The sequence below is a fragment of the Equus asinus genome, chromosome 5, assembly GCF_041296235.1.
Source record: "Equus asinus isolate D_3611 breed Donkey chromosome 5, EquAss-T2T_v2, whole genome shotgun sequence".
NCBI classification, from domain to species: domain Eukaryota; kingdom Metazoa; phylum Chordata; class Mammalia; order Perissodactyla; family Equidae; genus Equus; species Equus asinus.
Genome location: NC_091794.1, coordinates 65270991 through 65290008, shown reverse-complemented (window position 1 = coordinate 65290008; position 19018 = coordinate 65270991). Strand labels below are relative to the sequence as shown.

The window sequence follows — 19018 nt, the reverse complement described above, 5'->3', positions numbered from 1 at the left end:
GAAAGGGCTTGGGAATAATTGGTTGATAAAGGACTTGAACCAAGAAGGTCTCTTTAAAGATAGGAAGTATTTCCACATTTGTTCCCCAAACCTGCTTTCCAGGTTTATTTATCGTGGTCACACTCTACTTGGTCTTGGATCTAAGGCCAAGGTAGTGTTTCCTTAGGTAAAGCACAGACGCCACTTCTTCCCAGAAGCCTGCCTCATATCCGAATAGGGAGTGCCTGCCCTGCGGACTGGACTGCCCGAGCCCCCGTTCGGAGGCAGGAGCCAAATAAATCTCCCACAGCGCTGCCAAGAGTGAGCGCCTTCACGGCCAACCTCTGCGGCCACCCCAGGGCCCAAGGCGCCACCCTCACCAGCCACGTGGTGTCACCTGGACCCGAGCCCTGTCAACAGGCCAGAAGTCAATCCATGGTGAAGGAAGGAAGCAGACCACAGCTATCACTTTTATGATGTGCTTTATGCTTTCAAATCACTTAAAGTCCATTGTTTCCTCTGATTCTTAGGGCAATTCTTCCTTCAGAGAAGGAATTATTATTCTCTGTGCATCTCATTCACAACACAAATGATTTGCTCCAGGCTACACTGGAGGAGACCGCAAAGCGGCTATTTGGATCCTGTTTCCTCTGAGCTCGCTTCCTATGATCTTTCCTCGGAGCCGCCTTCATCCTGCTCCCTCACTTCTGAGAAGGGGCCAGAGCCCTCAGAGGACTCCTCTTGCTCACTTTCTCCTCTGGCTGCAACACCTTCCTGCCGAGGAACAGCACAGATGCGGTGGCCGGCGGGGGCGATGGTGAGGCCCATTCTAAACCTCAGGCTCAGCTGCTCATTGCTTGGGGGCCTGAAGGTAAATCTTTGCAGAAGGGACGTAAAGAAAATGAACAACTCAGACTTGGCCAACTGCTCTCCAAGGCACATGCGCTTTCCTGCAAGACCAGAAGAGAAGAGACGTCACCCTCCAGGTGGTGCCAGTGTGCAACAAGGACTGGAAGCTTCACCACATCCTCCAAAACCTGAGCAGAGGAAGGGCCGGAGAGGCCCCAGGGCCCTACACACAGTGACTCCTTCAACCTGGCAACCACCTGGGTTAACCAAAGCACAGAAAGCATAAGTCCGTATTCACAAACTCCAACGCATTCAGGGGTGAGGCAGGTGCGACGCAGGGGTGAAGACGCAGGGCATAGGACGACAGAAGTGGGAGGCCTAGGTGGACCCAGAAAGTGGATGTCTACTCTAACGGCTTTTAAAAATTCACAGAAAGCAGAACAAAAAAACCCTGTGTTAATGTTTTCAATCCTTAAAAGAAAACTGTCCCAAAGTATAAGCAAGTAAGTATCAGAGCAGGGTTTCTAGTGTCCAGAGCATCCTTCCCTACGTTTCCCCCTTACTGACTGTGGGCCTCGCTGCCATGGATTCCGTCCTCCTTATACACAGCAGTCCTTCCCCGAAAAGGGTCTCTGCTTCTAATGTGGGAGCCTAGGCTGGATCCTTCACTCCACGGCTCCCACTTGGCACTGTCCATCCATATCCCACTACCTGTGACGTGAGTTCAGAACTGGGAGCAGACGGACGGAGATGCGGTTCAACTCTTCCCACTTTCCAGTGATTTGGGGTAAATTGAGTGACCTCTCCAGGCATTTGTGGAAATGCGTGCGTATGCTTAAGATGGGAATTTCATTTTATATACTGTGTGGGCTGCACACTGAATGCAAACAGACCAAATCATTTAATAATTTATACAGCAAAACCAAGTATTTTATCGCATCACCCTGATAATAATAAACATTTTAGCTGTAAAATAGCTTATCATTAACTTCACCTGGTTAATTCTCGAAGAATGGAGACAGTTTAAAGCACTACCTTTAAATAAGATTTTTTGGGTGGTAACATTACTAAAATAGCTTTCAGTATATCACAAGTCTTTCCTGGGATCCTTTCCATACCATGCCTCTTAATCTAAAATAATTTCAAAGTACAGAAAACCTGTAAGAATAAAACAAACAACTTGTTTCTCATGAGTTATCTGAGAGTAAATTGCCTACCTTACCCATGAAATCTTTAGTATGTATTTCCTACAAATAAGGACATTCTCCGCCATAACCAAAACAGAACCACCCAATCAGGAAATCAGAACTGATGCATATTTCTTCTTCTCCTCAGATCCCAATCAGATTTGGGCAGTTGTCCCAATAATGTCCTTTATTGTAAAAGGATCCAGCTGAGAGTCACGTGTTGCATTTGGCTGTCACGTGAGTGACTCCGCAGCTTTCATGCCTTCAGCATTTTTGAAGATGACAGGCCAATTATTTGGTAAATGTCTCTCATGGTCCCTCACGATTAGATTCAGGTTGGGAGGCTACGCATTTTGGGGAGGAATTTCACCAAAGTGATACTGTGTTCTTCTCATTTCACCCTATCAGGTGGCTCATGATTTTGACTTGTCCCATTATTGGTGATGGTAACTGTGATCTCTTGATTAAGGTGTTTACCAAATTCTCTCCTGTAAAATTATTCTTTTTCTCTTTCTCACTAATAAATACTTTGAGACTATGTTAATAAACCATTCCTCACGGAACTTTCATCTACTAGTTCCCACTGCTATTTCTTGGACAAATTATTTACTATTCTGATGGTTGCCAAATATCCTTAGTATGTTTCCTTCTTGGATCAGTCTCCCTCATATAAAGCTTATCTCCCATCACTGCCCCAGCCACCCATGCAAACCCCACCTCAGCTCCCTTGAGCTCTGACACCCACTCTCGGTTTCAGCTGCCCCTTCTCCTTTGCTAATCCCGCCTCACCCACAACAGCCCCCAGTGGTCACTACCACCATCTCTCTTGCGTGGTCTCTAACAACTTACTTCCTCTCTAAGTAACACATTGTCACTGCAAAGAAAAAAAAAGGTGTGAGAAGACAAGTATAAAGAAGACAACAAAAGATGTAAAAGATGTTTGTAACCCCATAATCCAGACCACATCCTTGTTAACACTTTGACATATTTCCTGCTGTCTTTGTGGGGAGTACCCTGCAGACCATTGCTGTATTATCATCCATAGTTAATTCTACGTGCTGCACTTGCTACTTTGTATTTTCCCATGTAGTGAAATGCTCTTGGAAATCGTAGTGTACGCATGCCTCCATTTTGCCGTCTACCAATTAGGGATTGTTGAGGAAAGAAAGTTAGACTGGACCTGCAAAAGTGTGCAGTTAATGTAAATGTGCTTCACAATGGTATCATCGTTGCATTGTTTTGTGCCTGTGTTTCTCACCAGCATGTGTCCAATGCCCCTGTGCTCCCCTCTTCCTTATCTCTTTACCTGTCACAAAGAATGCGATGAGGAAATTTGTTAGAATAATAAAAACTCAGCAGTATTGCAAATACCCAAGAATAATCCTCCTGGAAGAGTCCATTCATCAGGACAAAACTATACCCACAGGTCAGGAACTAGGGTCAAAGGACTGGTTCCGTCAGTAACCAGCTGTGGGCGGCGGGTCACTCTCACACAGTTAAACATTCACCACGTGTCAAACACATGAAATAATCTCTCCCCTAACTATATTATGTGGCTGGCTGAGGATACCAATAAGGTGGCAGGTATGAATTTGCTTTCAAAAGCATGAAAATGAAGACTACTTGATTTCAAAGCTTCAGCCTGGATTCCAGGAAACTTGGGCCTTGTCCTTGGGGTTTCAACTAACTAGCTGACACTAACTAAGCAGGCCAGTTAACTCATTAGTAAAATGAGAGAACAAACCTAGGGTTTTTTGGGCAAAGTTCTTCCCAACTTATCTCCTATGATCCAATGATTTTATTTGAACAGTGCGGACCTGGACTCTTGCCTTTCATGAAGCTGGCTGCTGCCTTGTTGAATCAAACAGCAAGGGCTTACACGAGGAAAGAAAATAGGAGCCTGCAACAAAAGCTTTGCAATCTGCCCTGATTAGGCACATGGAATGCCACACCTGGTGATCTCGTCCAAGAGAATGGAAGAAGCTGTCCACATCTCCTTCTTCCAGGGAGGCTGTCTTTAGAAAGTGCAGGGCCAAGAACAAGGGGAAGCCACTCTGTGCCAAAGACGACAGTGTGGTGGAAAAAACCCAGACAGTTGTGTTGACATGTTGTTAATTCATTGGATTTTTCAGGTTTTTATTTCTTGTTCTAACTAGTCCTCACTCTGTCAGACGTTCTGTGGTAATCCTCAAATTGCTTGCCTTCTCTGAATTTCATTCTTCTCAGTCAAAACAAGAGACAGTGACAACAATTGACTGAAAAAATGGCTCCAATTGCCTCCCCTCTCCCTGTATCTACATCATTTGTAATGTGAGTTCATAGCCCTTCCCACCAGAAATTGTACAATTCTCCTCCTCGCCTTAATTGGGGCTGAGCTTATGACTTGCATTGGCCAACAGACCGCAGTGGAGGTGACGGTGTGCCAGTTCCCAGCCTCGATCTTAAGAGGCATTGTGTGCTTCCATTCTCCCTCTTGGGATCTTATCACCACCAAGTCAAGAAGCCAGGCTAGCTTGCTGGAGGACGAGAGAGAACATGGAGAGCAGCCTCACTGATCCAGCTGAAGTCATCCTAGATCAGCCCTCAGCCAGCTGACCTCCCAGTCAAGATCAGCAGAGCTACCTAGCTGACCTGTAGACTTGTGAGCAATAATACATACTTACTGTTTTAAGCCACTGCATTTTGGACTGTTTATTATGCAGCAACATGCTAACTGATACATTTGACATGAACTCAGTGAATCTTAAAGTGGAAGGGCCGCTAAGTGGGAAGGTGAGTCACATTCTATCTGTGCTAGAGAGTATACACTACACTAGAAGTATAAAACTTCAGTCTTAGGCCCTGTCCTGCCAGTTCCTTGGGTACATGATCTTGGATAAGAAACAGTTCTCTCTTATTCTTAGTTTCCTTATATTAAGAAAGGAGATACCAATTCACTTCTTGCCTAACTATTAATAACTGGGTTTCTATAAGGATTAAATGAGATAACTTTCTTGCAAATGAAGACTTTCATTAAGGGAATGTGATATAATTCTCAATAGCAAAGCACAAGTGGGGCAAGAATAATTATAACACTGGAAATATACAGCTGAAACGTACTGTAATACAAAACGTGAAGCTATTGTAGACAGAAGACTGAAGGTATTCCTACGTCTCGTATCAGCTTTCATACTAGGAAGTGACTTGTCTCATGTGAGCAAAGGTGACAGAGAACTAGATGAAGAAAGACAAAGAAAATCCAATCAGAACTGGCCTGGATACTCTCAGGACAGTGTCACACATAGGCTTTGGGTCACGCCGACATGGTTCAAATCTCAGTTCCTCCCTTTCTGAGCGTCAGCGTCATCATCAGTAAAATGATACTGTCTCAGAAAACCAATCTGCATTTAATTTTAAGTTAATGATAAGCAAACTAGCATGCATCCACACTGTGGATGCTGTGTAGCATTTAGTTACTTTTTTTTAGGAGATAGTGTTAGGGAGAGCACAGGCTTTAGTTTTTGGTAAATCTTGTTAACATTAAGTTCTAGCTCTGCCACATGAGTTTATGACTTTAGATGTCATAGTTCTCCCTCTAAGCCTCAGCTTTCTTATCTCTACAGCGGTGACAGTAATCTGAACCTTGTAAGGTCGCACTAGAACACATGCTCCATGAGAGCAGTGTTTTCTACTTCTTTCATTGTCATATCCTCTGGGCTGAATGCTTGACACAGAACAGATGCCCAGGAAATATTTATAGAATTAAGCAATTGGGAAATTACTTGAAATAATCCAGGCAACACATCTAACTCGGTAGCTGGAATATACCAAAAATGTACATTATTCATTTTACAATTTTGTAAGTTAAAACACCCTTCTGGAACTGGCTGGCTTGGAAACATGAGTTTTCACTGCATCCTCTTTTGTACCTTTCAAGTTGTGTACCATATAAATGTATTAACTAGATGTTTAATGGGTAATTAAAATTTAAAAAGGCAAAAGGACCTCTTGAAGGAGCACTTATGGAGTAGAATCCCATTCAGGTAAGCCCAGGGCATTCAGAGTCACTCGATGCCCATAGTGAGAAGCAAGAACCCCTTTCCTTGTCCCCTCCTCGTCTCCTTATTATAAATTGGCTCTAGTTCTGTGTGTGTGGGTGGCCCTTAAAAAGAATTTCGGACATTTAAAAACTCCAGGAAGATGGCAAGTGTCCAACCTTCTTCGGGAGCAAGAGGCAGGGTCTGCGTCTCTGTCCCCAGTGTCCCCCCAGAGGGAGGATTTAGGAAGTGCGGATAACCTGAAGCAACACCCAGCTTGGGATCCTGCGGGCCGAGGAAGAGCAAGAGGGAGTCACGCTCAGCAGGCTATCTGGAGACACTCCAACCACAGCAAAGGATGTTGGGAAAAGACCTGGGAGGGCTGAGGGGAGGGCGGATTCTTCCACTCCTGTGTATCACAACTCACCTGCTGAGAAAGGCAGAAAGGTTTCCCTTTTCTTAAACTGTCCATTCTCCAGGAAGTGCTCCGGATTGAAGGTGTTTGGAGTGGCCCACTCTGCAGGGTCCCGGTGCAGCGCAGTGAGATTGGTCAGGATCATGGTCCCCTAGGGAAGGCAGCAAAAACTCAGGCAGGCTGGTCCCAAGCGACACACCTATGCAGAGGACTGGCAGTCCTCGGGCTCCCCCGCCAGGACCCGACCACAATCTGAACTCCCTCACCCTCCCCAAACCACCGTCTTCTGAGACAGTCCCCAGAACCCTGCTCTTGGGCACAGGACAGCTTACGATGATGAACTGGAATTACCTGGTGAGAAGTTTACCAGGGAAGTGCAGCCACTCTTGACTGCAGAACAGATCTTCTCTCAGGGGACTTGTCAGTTAAGAACTTGGGAGGGGACACGTATGCCCCAATGAGAAAATAACGCAACAGCTGATCAGTCAGTACTGTACCAAAATTAACTCAACTGCTCAGTGAAGTGATAACTATGGCATCTCTACCAAGGTCTCAGCTCTGTTTCTTCCATTCTCTTCCCTCCAATGTCTAGGACACTCCACAGGAGGGTTCATAATAGATTCAGGTCGCCCAGCGAAAGGAACAACGAGCCATCCAGGCACATGGCAAGAAACCCAGGAGTTCTCCTTAATGCCTCCCCTTCCGCCTTCACACAACTCTTCAGCGAGCCTGGTCAACTTTAAATTTCTCTTGATTCTGTCACCTCCATTCTATGTCCACTGCTGCCATCTTCGTCCAGGCCATACTGCTTGCCCATACTTCTATAATAGATGCCTAGCTATGCCCCATATCCCTTCTTTCCCCTTTCAATCTGCTCCACAATCTGAAACCCAAGTGAGCTTTGACCACAATTTAACCAAGTCATACCCACCCACCCACACCTTGAACTTGGTACCCTTCAATAGCTTCCCATCATTCTTAGCTGAAGGACCCATCACCTGACCCCTGTCTGCGACACTCTCCTGCCTGCACTTCCACTACAGCGCCCTTCAATCAGTTTCTCAAAAACACCATGTCCTCACTCATTTCCATGCCTTTTTACATGCTGCTCACCTCGCCTGGAACGTTCTTCCTCCTCTGTCATGGAGCTAACTCTTAATCATCCTTTAATCCTCAGCTCAAACATCACTTCCTCCAGAAGCCTTCTCTGACCACTCCTGCCTCTACTCCCCAGCCCAGCTCACCTGCATCTTTATAGAAACCAGTGAGTTTTTTCCTTTGGGCAGTTATCAGGGTTTGCAAGTACGTACTTGTGTGATTATTTTACTCAGGGTTGTTTTCCGAGACCTGAGCATTATTGGTGCTTAATGAACATTCGTTGAATTAATACAAAAAATAAAAACTATTATTTTGAGCACTTTCTGTACTAAGCACTAAATTAAATGTTCTACATGCATGACCTCATTTTCCCTCCACCTGTGAGGTACGTTTAAATGCATTCTGCAGACAAAGAAACTGAAGCTCTGAGAGGTTAAATAACGTGCCCAGAGTCACACAGCGGGACGAGGTAGAGCTATGATTTGAACTAGATCCCTGTGACATCAAAGATGCGGCTCCCAGCCTCTACAACACACAGTCGACTAGCTCTCTCAGTTTCCAGGATGGTTATTAAAGTCGATCTTAAAAATCAGTGGTAGAACCAGTCTATTGAGCTGGGCTGGTTCCCTTGAGCTAAATGAATTGCTTGAAAAACACAAACAGTACCTGTGAAATAATTTAGACCTCTGCCTGCACCCACACGATGGTCAACTGGTAAGAAAACAGTGAATGCAACAGCTGCAGAAATAGCTGCTCCTCCTAGCTCTGCAGGGACAGTGACCAAGTGGTGTCCAGTGGGTAAGGTCCTCTGGGTCTATCTCCAGGTAGGACATATGCAGAGGGACACAGACAAATTGGAATGGGTCCACAGAGGCTGACCCAGGTGGTGAGAAAGCAAGGACCTGTGAATGTACAGTGTGCACAAAGGACACGCGGGGGCGCAGGACAGCTGTCTGCTGAGATCATCTGACCCGTGGGCGCAGTGAAATGGAACTTCCTCTGTGAAGGCGGAATCCATCGTGGACCTACCTACTGAGCACAACTGCAGGGAGATGCGTTCACAAAGTAAAGCACAGCCTGTGTAGAGAACACGGTGTAGTGCAAACAAGATAAGCCTGGGAAGCAGAACAGATCTGGTCTGGAACCCAACTCCCATCACTCTGCAGTTGGGACCTTCCACAGGCTCAATCCCCAGGAGCCTCGACTTCCCAACTGATCAAACATGAATCACAGAGCTACTCTGAGCCCTGAGGAGACACTTTGAAAGAACCTATAGAGTCTGTGGCACATAATTATTGCTTAATAAGCATTGGTTCCTTTCTCTCCCTGTCTCATAATTAATACTGCACACACTTGCACTGGTTTCCCTTGTGGACAGCCCCATCGCAGAGTTGTAAGTAAAAGCAGGAAAATACCTCTGGGGGTATTATGTTAGAAACACCAGCAGTAATGTGATGCTGGCCCAAGTGGTCTCAAACGTCCCTTGATATTTTAATATTCTAGAACCCCAGGATTGTGAAGCAGAATTTTCCAAAGTCAGTCTGGCAGGCCCTAGTCCTGAGATGCTCTACCAGGCAAAGAAAAAGGTTGCACGGCAAACTCTGGCTGAGACCTGCTGCCCTGCAGCCCCACACACTCATGGCACACACTGCACAGTGAAAACGCGGAGAAATCCCACAGCAAAGAAGATCAGCATGTGCCTAAACGCATCTCACTAGGAGTCCCTTTCCCCTCCACGATAACGATTAAGATCTACTTGAATTAATGTTCTGAAGACCACACGTGGAGAATAAAACCCGGTATTAAGTCACGCATCATACATCTCTCTCCCCATTTAAGTGATTCCTCAGGACAAGAATACACGTCACTTTTCAAGTTCAGATTCCCACCATTTAAAAAGATGAGCGTGAAAAGCTGAGGCTGGGAGGCCCTCATCACCTTGGGCAGGTGGTACCCGGCCAGGCTGGTGTCGACCACCACCTCCCTGGGCACGTTCAGGGGGATGATGTTCCCCATCCTCTGCACCTCGTGGATGACGGCATTGGTGTAGGGCATGGACGTGCGAGCCGCTGTGCTCGGCTGCTGCCCCGGGCCTATCACGCTGTTGATTTCAGCGTGTACTTTTTCTGGAAAAGAAGAGATGTTTCCATTATTGCATTATTTCATAACTTCCCTTGAGCGTAGTTAAGCCAAGGAATGGAATCACCAGGATCAAAATGGCTAAAGTTACAGTAGGCCCTAGAGACGCTAATTTCTCAAGAAGCCAGGGGAGAGCGGAGAGCAGGCTGCGCGATACACAGATCGGCTGGCAAACTCTTGCCCTGCAACGTTACTGCTGCGAGTTACCTCGACTCTGAGCCTCAGTTTTCTCTTTTTATTGATGAGGAGAAACCTTCATCTTAAGGCTGTTTTGAGATGTACATGAACTGATGTAGGTGAGCACTCAACAAATGACAGAAACTTCTGTCTCACAATTTTCCTCTTTTTCTACAATAATAGAGATTTTAGCTGGACACCTGGTTGCCCAGCTAAAGATTACATTTCCCAGGGGCTGGCCCAGTGGCATAGTGGTTAAGTTTGTACGTTCCACTTCGGTGTCCCGGGGTTCGCCGGTTCAGATCCCGGGTGTGGACCGATGCACCACTCATCAAGCCACGCTGTGGCAGGTATCCCACATATAAAGTACAGGAAGATGGGCACGGATGTTAGCTCAGGGCCAATCTTCCTCAGCAAAAAGAGGAGGACTGGTGGCAGATGTTAGCTCAGGGCTAATCTTCCTCAAAAATAAAATAAAGATTGCCTTTCCCAGATTCCCTGTGATCCAGTGGACCAAATTCTGGCCAGTTGAATGTAAGTAGGAAGGATGTTCAATATCTGAAACAGGCCCTTAAAGGAAGCATGTGGGCCCCTCCCCTCTGCCTTTGCTGCTGGTGGAGGCAGACCGGACAGGGCCACCTCTGAGAATGCAACAAGAGCGCCACTCTAGATACGACAGGGCAGGGCACTGGGAGGACCTGGAATGCAGAGGGCTCTGCAGAGTCCAGCTTAGATCTGTTACCTGAGAAAGAAATAAAACTTCTGCCTGTTTTTTTTACTGTCCATGAAAATTTTTCTGCGGGGGCCAGCCCCATGGCCGAGTGGTTAAGTTCACACACTCTGCTTGGCGGCCTCGGGTTCACAGGTTTGGATCCTGGGAGTGGACCTACATACTGCTCATCAGGCCATGCTGAGGCAGCGTCCCACATAGACGAAGTAGAATGACTTACACCTAGTACAACTATGTACTGGGGCTTTGGGGAGAATGAAAAAGAAAAAGAGGAAGATTGGCAACAGATGTTAGCTCAATCTTCCTCACACACAAAAGATTTTTAGCTGTGGTAAAATACACCTAACACACAATTTACTATCTTGACCATTTTTAACTGTACAGCTTAATAGTGTTAAGTATATTCACAGTGTCAGGAAACCAATTTCCAGGACTTTTATTCTTGCAAAACTGAAACTCTACATCCATTAAACACTAACTCCCCACTTCCTGCTCCCCCAGCCTCCAGCAGCCACCATTCTACTTTCTGTTTCTATGAATTTAACTACTCCAGGAACCTCATCTAAGTGGAATCAAGACAAGACTTGTCTTTTTGTGACTGGATGATTTAACTTAGCATAACATCTTCAAGGTTCATCCATGTTGTACCATGTGCCAGAATTTCCTTCCTATTTATAAGGCTAAGTAATATTCCATAGTATTCCAGATTTTATCTATTCATCCATTGTGGACACTTGGGTTGCTTCCACCTCTTGGCTATTGTGTATAATTCTGCTATCAACATGGGTATAAAACTGCTATCATTTTAAGCCATTGCTATTTTGAAGCCTCTATTACAAAAGCCAAATCTATATCCTAACTAGGCAGCTTTTAAACTTTTTAAAAAATGTAATTCACAGTTAAAAATGCATTTTACATCATGACTCAGGACACATAAACATACATATATACACATATTAAACACACTTTTATGCATACATACAGAAAGAAAGCTTCATGAACAAACTTACACTTAGTACATGGGAGACACTGATCTTTTCTATTCTATTTTTATTTTAGGAAAAAAGTGAGTTTTGATCCACTAAATTGATTTTATGTCCCATTAATAAACTGTCACTCATAGTTTGAAAAATTGTATCCTAACAGATCCCATTCCCGATGTGCTCAAACTGCCTTGGGACCTGGAGAAAGAGATAAATGATTAGAACAGTCACTGCCCTTGAGTGGACTACAGTCGTGTGGAAGATACATAGAGTACATGTGTTAAGGACAGTAATGGAGGAGCACTCGGTCATCTCTAGAGGAAAAACATGCTAGTAATTTCCCAGAAGAGCGGGAACACATCTTAGAGGAAGTTGTATGTGAGCAGATTCCTCAAGCAGAGCTTGTGGTTTTAGAGAAATACACTCTTGGTAGAGGGAAGAGCAAGGGCGATGGCACAAAGGCATAAATGAGGACAGCACAAAAAGAATGACACATGACTCAGTGAGGCCACCATTGGGGTGGGTGGAGTTGGGGCTGGAAAGGCACAAAGAGGCACAGCAGAAGGTACAATATACCAGACTGAGAAGTTGAACACTATGTAAAGAGCAATGGGAAGGCATTACAGTCATGTGTCACACAACAATGTTTTGGTCAACAATGGACTGTATATATGACAGTGGTCCCATAAGATTAGTACCATATAGCCTAGGTGTGTAGTAGGCTATACCGTCCAGCTTTGTGTAAGTACACTCTGTGACATTTGAACAATGACAAAATCGCCTAATGACGCATTTCTCAGAATCTACCCCCATTGTTAAGTGACACAGGATTATACTCAAAGAAGGGAAGGCGATAGCTTTGGATCTTGTCAAGATGGCAGCATAGGTGGATTCTGAACTCACCTCCTCCCACCAACACAACCAGGTTACAACTATTCTTGGAAAAATTACCCTGGAGAGAGAACTGAAAACTGCATAAAAAGAACCACCACAACAAGGGACAGTCCTGGCTGAGGTAGGAGAGGCAGAAATTCCTTCTGGACAGAAAAACCACCTTCGTGAGCTGCAGGCCTTCAGAGCTGGCTGGACAGGAGCCATTCTATGGTACACAGCCTTCCCTGGAGGAGTGGGGGACCTGAGTGGGGGCACGTTACTGCTATAAGCATCCTTCAGACTCAGCACAACTGAGACAAGTCTCATAATATCTGGCTTTGCTGGCTATTAACTGCAATGGGGAATACCCCCAGGACAGGCATCTGACATAAGCAGAAAAACCCAGCTGTTAAAGGGCCCATGCACAAATTCACCTGTCTCAGAAAGCAACTTAAAATCACCAGAAAGAAAGGTGCACATTCCTTTGGTGAAAAGAGACTCAGCTCATAAGCTCTGGGTGCATCTTGGTAAGAAGTGAGACCTCTCTGGAGACTAAGACATTGGCAGCAGCCATTATTGTGACCTACTGCAGGTGTGCTGACACAGACACTAACAGATGCTATTGGAGTTCTTGCATTCACCTGTTAGCCCAGGGGTCTGCCACACCCACTAGAGTGCAGACTTAATCCTGCTCAGCCAGGGCAGAGAGCCTGCCGTAGGGACTGGCCCCACCCAACAACAAGCACTCAGGCTACTTGTTGGCCTGCATAGACTAGGTGCCTGGATCCTCTGCAACCTGGCAAGTATGTCTGCCTCTGTGGGGCAGAGTGTGCACAAGGAGCGGGTGGAGTGTGGGGGGCGTGGTTGGAGAGTGTGGGGCCTCTGCAGTGGAGCCACTGAGTACAAGCCAGGAGGTCGGGAAGTGTGCATGGAGCAGGATTGTGTTGATGGTGTCTGTGGACCTTTGGGGATGGGGCTTATCAGTGGCAGAAGACCTGTGCTTCACAAACAGCCACACAGGGCATCAGCCCTGCCTTCCAAGGCCTGAAACAACTGGGTGCTCCTGTGCCTAGGGCCAGCCCCACTCAGCTGCCATCCTAAGAGAGCTGACAACAGCCTTGCAGGCCAGAGGCCTACAGCAATTCTAAGCCCCTGAGCCTCAACCAGCCACACTGGGGGCCTGCCCACTTAACAGGAAAACTGCAACAGGAATGTGTTATTAGGCCTTGCAGCCAACTGTACTGGGGCTCCCCAAACCTGATAAATGGACTGAAGGGTTCACAGCAGCCACATGCAACTGAACATTACAACCAGCCATCCAAGGGCACAGCCTAGACTCCCTGGGCACGTGCAGCAAGAGCAACCCTGCTGCCACAACAGAAGGACACAAGCAGCTTACACAGAGTTCACACCTGGGACATTTGGAACTGGTAACAAGAGAGAAGCACAATGCTGGGCCTGAAAAGGTGTCTCCTACATAAGGCCACCTCTCCAAGATCAGGAGACATAGCTGACACACCTAATACATAGATATAGGCACAGAGAAAGAGGCAAAATGAGGAGGCAAAAGAATACATTCCAAGCAAGGTAACAGGACAAAACCCCAGAGAAAGAACGAAATGAAACAGAAATAAACTATCTACCTGACATAGTTCAAACAAAGAGTCATAAGGATGCTCACTGATCCTGGGAGAAAAATGGATGAACAGAGTGAGAAAATGAACAAATAACTGGAAAATATAAAAAAAAAACAAATCAGAAATAAAGAATATAATACCACAAAAGAAAAATTCACCAGAGGGGTTGGCCCCTTGGCTGAGCGGTTAAGTTCATGCACTCAGCTGTGGCGGCACAGGGTTTTGCTGATTTGGATCCTGGGCGTGGATGTGGCACCGCTCATCAGGCCATGTTGAGGTGGTATCCCACATGCTACAACTAGAAGGACCTGCAACTAAGATATACAACTATGTACCAGGGAAGTTTGGGGAGATAAAGCAGAAAAGAAAAAAAGAAGAAGATTGGCAACAGTTGTTAGCTCAGGTGACAATCTTTTCAAAGAAAAGAAAAGAAAAGAAAAATTCACTAGAGGGACTCAACAGCAGGGTAGATGATACAGAAGAATGGATCAGTGAGCTGGATGAAAGACTAGAGGAAATCACCAAATAGATAAAAGAAAAAAGGACTAAAAAGAATGAGAACAGTCTAAGGGACCTCTGGGACAACATCAAGCACACTAACGTTTGTATTATAGGTGTCCCAGAAGGAGATGAGAGAGACAAAGGGACAGAAAATCTATTTGAAGAAATAATAGCAGAAAACTTTCCTAACCTAAGAAAGGAAACAGACATCCAAGTACAGGAAGCACAGAGGGCACCAAACAAGATAAACCCAAAGAGGCCCACCCCAAGACACATTATAATTAAAATGTCCGAAATTAAAGAGAAAGAGAGAATCCTAAAAGCCACAAGAGAAAGGCAACAAGTGACATACAAAGGAAACACCATAAGGCTATCAGCTGACTTGTCAGCAGAAACCTTCCAGGGAAGAAGAGAGTGGCATGATACATTTATTTAAAGTGCTGGAAGGAAAAAACCTACAGCCAAGAATACTCTACCTGGCAAGGTTATCATTCAGAATGGAAGGAGAGACAAAGAGTTTTCCACACAAGCAAAAACTAAAGGAGTTTATCACCAAGAAACAAGTTCTACAAGAAATGCTGAAGGAACCTATTTAAGTGTGAAAGAGAAAATCACAAATAAGAATAAGAAAATCATTAAAAAAAAAAAGCAGGCAATAAAGTCACTGGTAAAGGCAGAAAACCTATTCAAAGAAATAATGGCTGAGAACTTCCCAAATCTGGTGAGGGAGATGGATCTTCAGGTGACAGAAGCCAATAGATCTCCAAACTTTATCAATGCAAGAAGACCAACTCCACGGCATATAGTAGTGAAGCTAGCAAAAGTCAACGACAAGGAGAAAATATTAAGGACAGCCAGGCAAAAGAAACTAACCTACAAAGGAACCCCCATCAGGCTATCAGCAGATTTCTCAGCAGAAACTTTACAGGCTAGAAGAGAGTGGAATGATATATTCAAAAATCTGAAGGACAAAAATCTACAGCCGAGAATTCTCTACCCAGCGAAAATATCCTTCAAATACGATGGAGAAATAAAAACTTTCCCAGATAAACAAAAATTAAGGGAGTTCATTGCCACAAAACCTCCTCTTCAGGAAATCCTCAGGAAAACCCTAATTCCTGAAAAATCCAAAAAAGGAAAGGGGCTACAAAACCAAGAGCAGAGGAGATAAGTAGAAGGACAACAACAGAGAGTAGCAGCTCTACATCAGAACAGATTAAACCATGGGACGAGAAACAAAGGAAACTGAAGAAAACTGGAAAACAAGACACAAAATGGGAGTGGTAGGCCCCCACGTCTCAATAATCACTCTAAATGTAAATGGATTGAACTCCCCAATCAAAAGACACAGAGTGGCAGGATGGATCAAAGAACAAGATCCAACAATATGCTGCCTCCAGGAAACACACCTCAGCCCCAAAGACAAACACAGACTCAGAGTGAAGGGATGGAGAACAATACTCCAAGCTAATAATGAACAAAAGAAAGCAGGTGTCGCTATACTAATATCAGACAAGGTAGATTTCAAAGCAAAACAGATAAAGAAAGATAAAGAGGGACAGTATATAATGATAAAAGGGACTCTCCACCAAGAAGACATAACACTTATAAATATATACGCACCCAACACAGGAGCACCAAAATTTGTAAAGCAACTCTTAATAGAACTAAAAGAAGACATCAACAACAATACAATAATAGTAGGGGACCTCAACACACCATTAACACCAATGGACAGAACATCCAGACAGAAAATCAACAAGGAAATAATAGAATTAAATGAAAAATTAGACCAGATGGACTTAATAGATATATATAGAACACTTCATCCAAAAACAGCAGGTTACACATTCTTCTCAAGTGCACATGGAACATTCTCAAGGATTGACCATATTTTGGGAACCAAAGCAAACATCAATAAATACAAGAGAGTTGAAATAATATCAAGCATCTTTTCTGATCATAACGCTATTAAACTAGAAATCAACTACAAGAAAAAAGCAGAGAAAGGTGCAAAAATGTGGAGACTAAACAACACGCTTCTCAACAAACAATAGATCATTGAAGAAATTAAAGAAGAAATCAAATATTATCTGGAGACAAATGAAAATGAGAACACGACATACCAAATCATTTGGGATGCAGCAAAAGCAGTCCTAAGAGGGAAATTCATCGCAATACAGGCTCACCTCACTAAACAAGAAAAAGCTCACGTAAGCAACCTCAAACGACACCTAACGGAACTAGAAAAAGAAGAACAAACAAAGCCCAGAGTCAGTAGAAGGAGGGAAATAATAAAAATAAGAGCAGAAATAAACGATATTGAAACAAAAAAGACAATAGAAAGGATCAATGAAACAAAGAGTTGGTTCTTCGAAAGAATTAACAAAATTGACAAACCCCTAGCCAGACTCACCAAGAAAAGAAGAGAGAAAGCGCAAATTAATAAAATCAGGAATGACAGAGGAGAAATCACAACAGATACCAATGAAATACAAGAGATCATAAGAGAATACTATGAAAAACTATATGCCAACAAATTGAACAACTTGGAAGAAATGGACAAATTCCTAGACTCCTACAATCTCCCCAAACTGAATCAGGAAGAAATGGAGAATCTGAATAGACCAATCACAAGTAAGGAAATAGAAACGGTAATCAAAAACCTCCCCAAAAACAAGAGTCCAGGACCAGTCGGCTTCTCTGGAGAATTCTACCAAACATTCAAAGAAGACTTAATACCTATTCTCCTCAAACTGTTCCAGAAAATTGAGAAAGATGGAGAACTCCCTAACACATTCTATGAAGCCAACATCACTCTGATCCCCAAACCTGACAAGGACAACACAAAGAAGGAGAACTACAGGCCGATATCACTGATGAACATAGATGCAAAAATCCTCAACAAAATTTTGGCAAACCGATTACAGCAATACATCAAAAAGATTATACACCAGGATCAAGTGGGATTTATACCAGGGACACAGGGATGGTTCAACATCCGCAAGTCAATCAACGTGATACACTACATCAACAAAATGAAAAACAAAAACCACATGATCATCTCAATAGACGCAGAGAAAGCATTCGACAAGATCCAACACCCATTTATGATAAAAACCCTCAGTAAAATGGGTATAGAAGGAAAGTACCTCAACATAATAAAGGCCATATATGATAGACCCACAGCCAACATCATACTCAATGGACAAAAGCTGAAAGCCATCCCTCTGAGGACAGGAACAAGACAAGGGTGCCCACTTTCACCACTCTTATTCAACATAGTACTGGAGGTGCTGGCCAGAGCAATTCGGCAGGAAAAAAAAATAAAAGGAATCCAAATAGGTAACGAAGAAGTAAAACTCGCGTTGTTTGCAGACGACATGATCTTATACATAGAAAACCCCAAAGAATCCACAGAAAAACTATTAGAAATAATCAACAACTATAGCAAAGTAGCAGGGTATAAAATTAACGTGCATAAATCAGTAGCATTTCTATACACTAACAATAAACTAACAGAAAAAGAACTCAAGAACTCTATCCCATTCACAATCGCAACGAAAAGAATAAAATACCTTGGGATAAACTTAACCAAGGAAGTGAAGGATCTATACAATGAAAACTACAAGACTTTCTTGAAAGAAATAGGCGATGACATAAAGAGATGGAAAAACATTCCTTGCACATGGATTGGAAGAATAAACATAGTTAAAATGTCCATACTACCTAAAGCAATATACAGATTCAATGCTATCCCAATCAGAATCCCACGAACATTCTTCACAGAAATTGAACAAACAATCCTAAAATTCATATGGGGGAACAAAAGACCACGAATTGCTAAAGCAATCCTGAGCAAGAAAAACAAAGCCGGCGGAATCACAATCCCCGATTTCAAAACATACTACAAAGCTACAGTGATCAAAACAGCATGGTACTGGTACAAAAACAGGTCCACAGATCAATGGAACAGAATTGAAAGCCCAGAGATAAAACCACACATCTATGGACAGCTAATCTTCGACAAAGGAGCAGAGGGCCTACAACGGAGAAAAGAAAGTCTCTTCAACAAATGGTGCTGGGAAAACTGGACAGCCACATGCAAAAGATTGAAAATCGACCATTCTTTTTCACCACACACCAAAATAAACTCAAAATGGATCAAAGACCTAAAGATTAGGCCTGAGACAATAAGTCTTTTGGAAGAGAATATAGGCAGTACACTCTCTGACATCAGTTTCAAAAGAATCTTTTCGGACACTGTAACTCCTCAGTTGAGGGAAACAATAGAAAGAATAAACAAATGGGACTTCATCAGACTAAAGAGCTTCTTCAAGGCAAGGGAAAACAGAATTGAAACAAAAAAACAGCTCACTAATTGGGAAAAAATATTTACAAGCCACTTATCCGACAAAGGGTTAATCTCCATAA

At 43.9% G+C, this 19018-nt stretch overlaps 1 protein-coding gene across 1 annotated transcript in view; it reads right to left on the bottom strand.

Annotated features, from left to right (window-relative positions):
* Positions 1 to 444: 444 nt before the first annotated feature.
* CYP2J2 (cytochrome P450 family 2 subfamily J member 2) overlaps positions 445 to 19018 on the bottom strand; it is a 44397-nt gene continuing 25823 nt past the window's right edge. Inside the window, exons 7-9 of the mRNA XM_014844655.3 lie at positions 9483 to 9670; positions 6459 to 6597; positions 445 to 929 (exon numbers count right to left, since the gene is read on the bottom strand). Coding sequence (XP_014700141.2) covers positions 643 to 929; positions 6459 to 6597; positions 9483 to 9670 — 614 coding nt within the window. The 3' untranslated portion in view covers positions 445 to 642. The remainder of the gene's footprint in view (positions 930 to 6458; positions 6598 to 9482; positions 9671 to 19018) is intronic.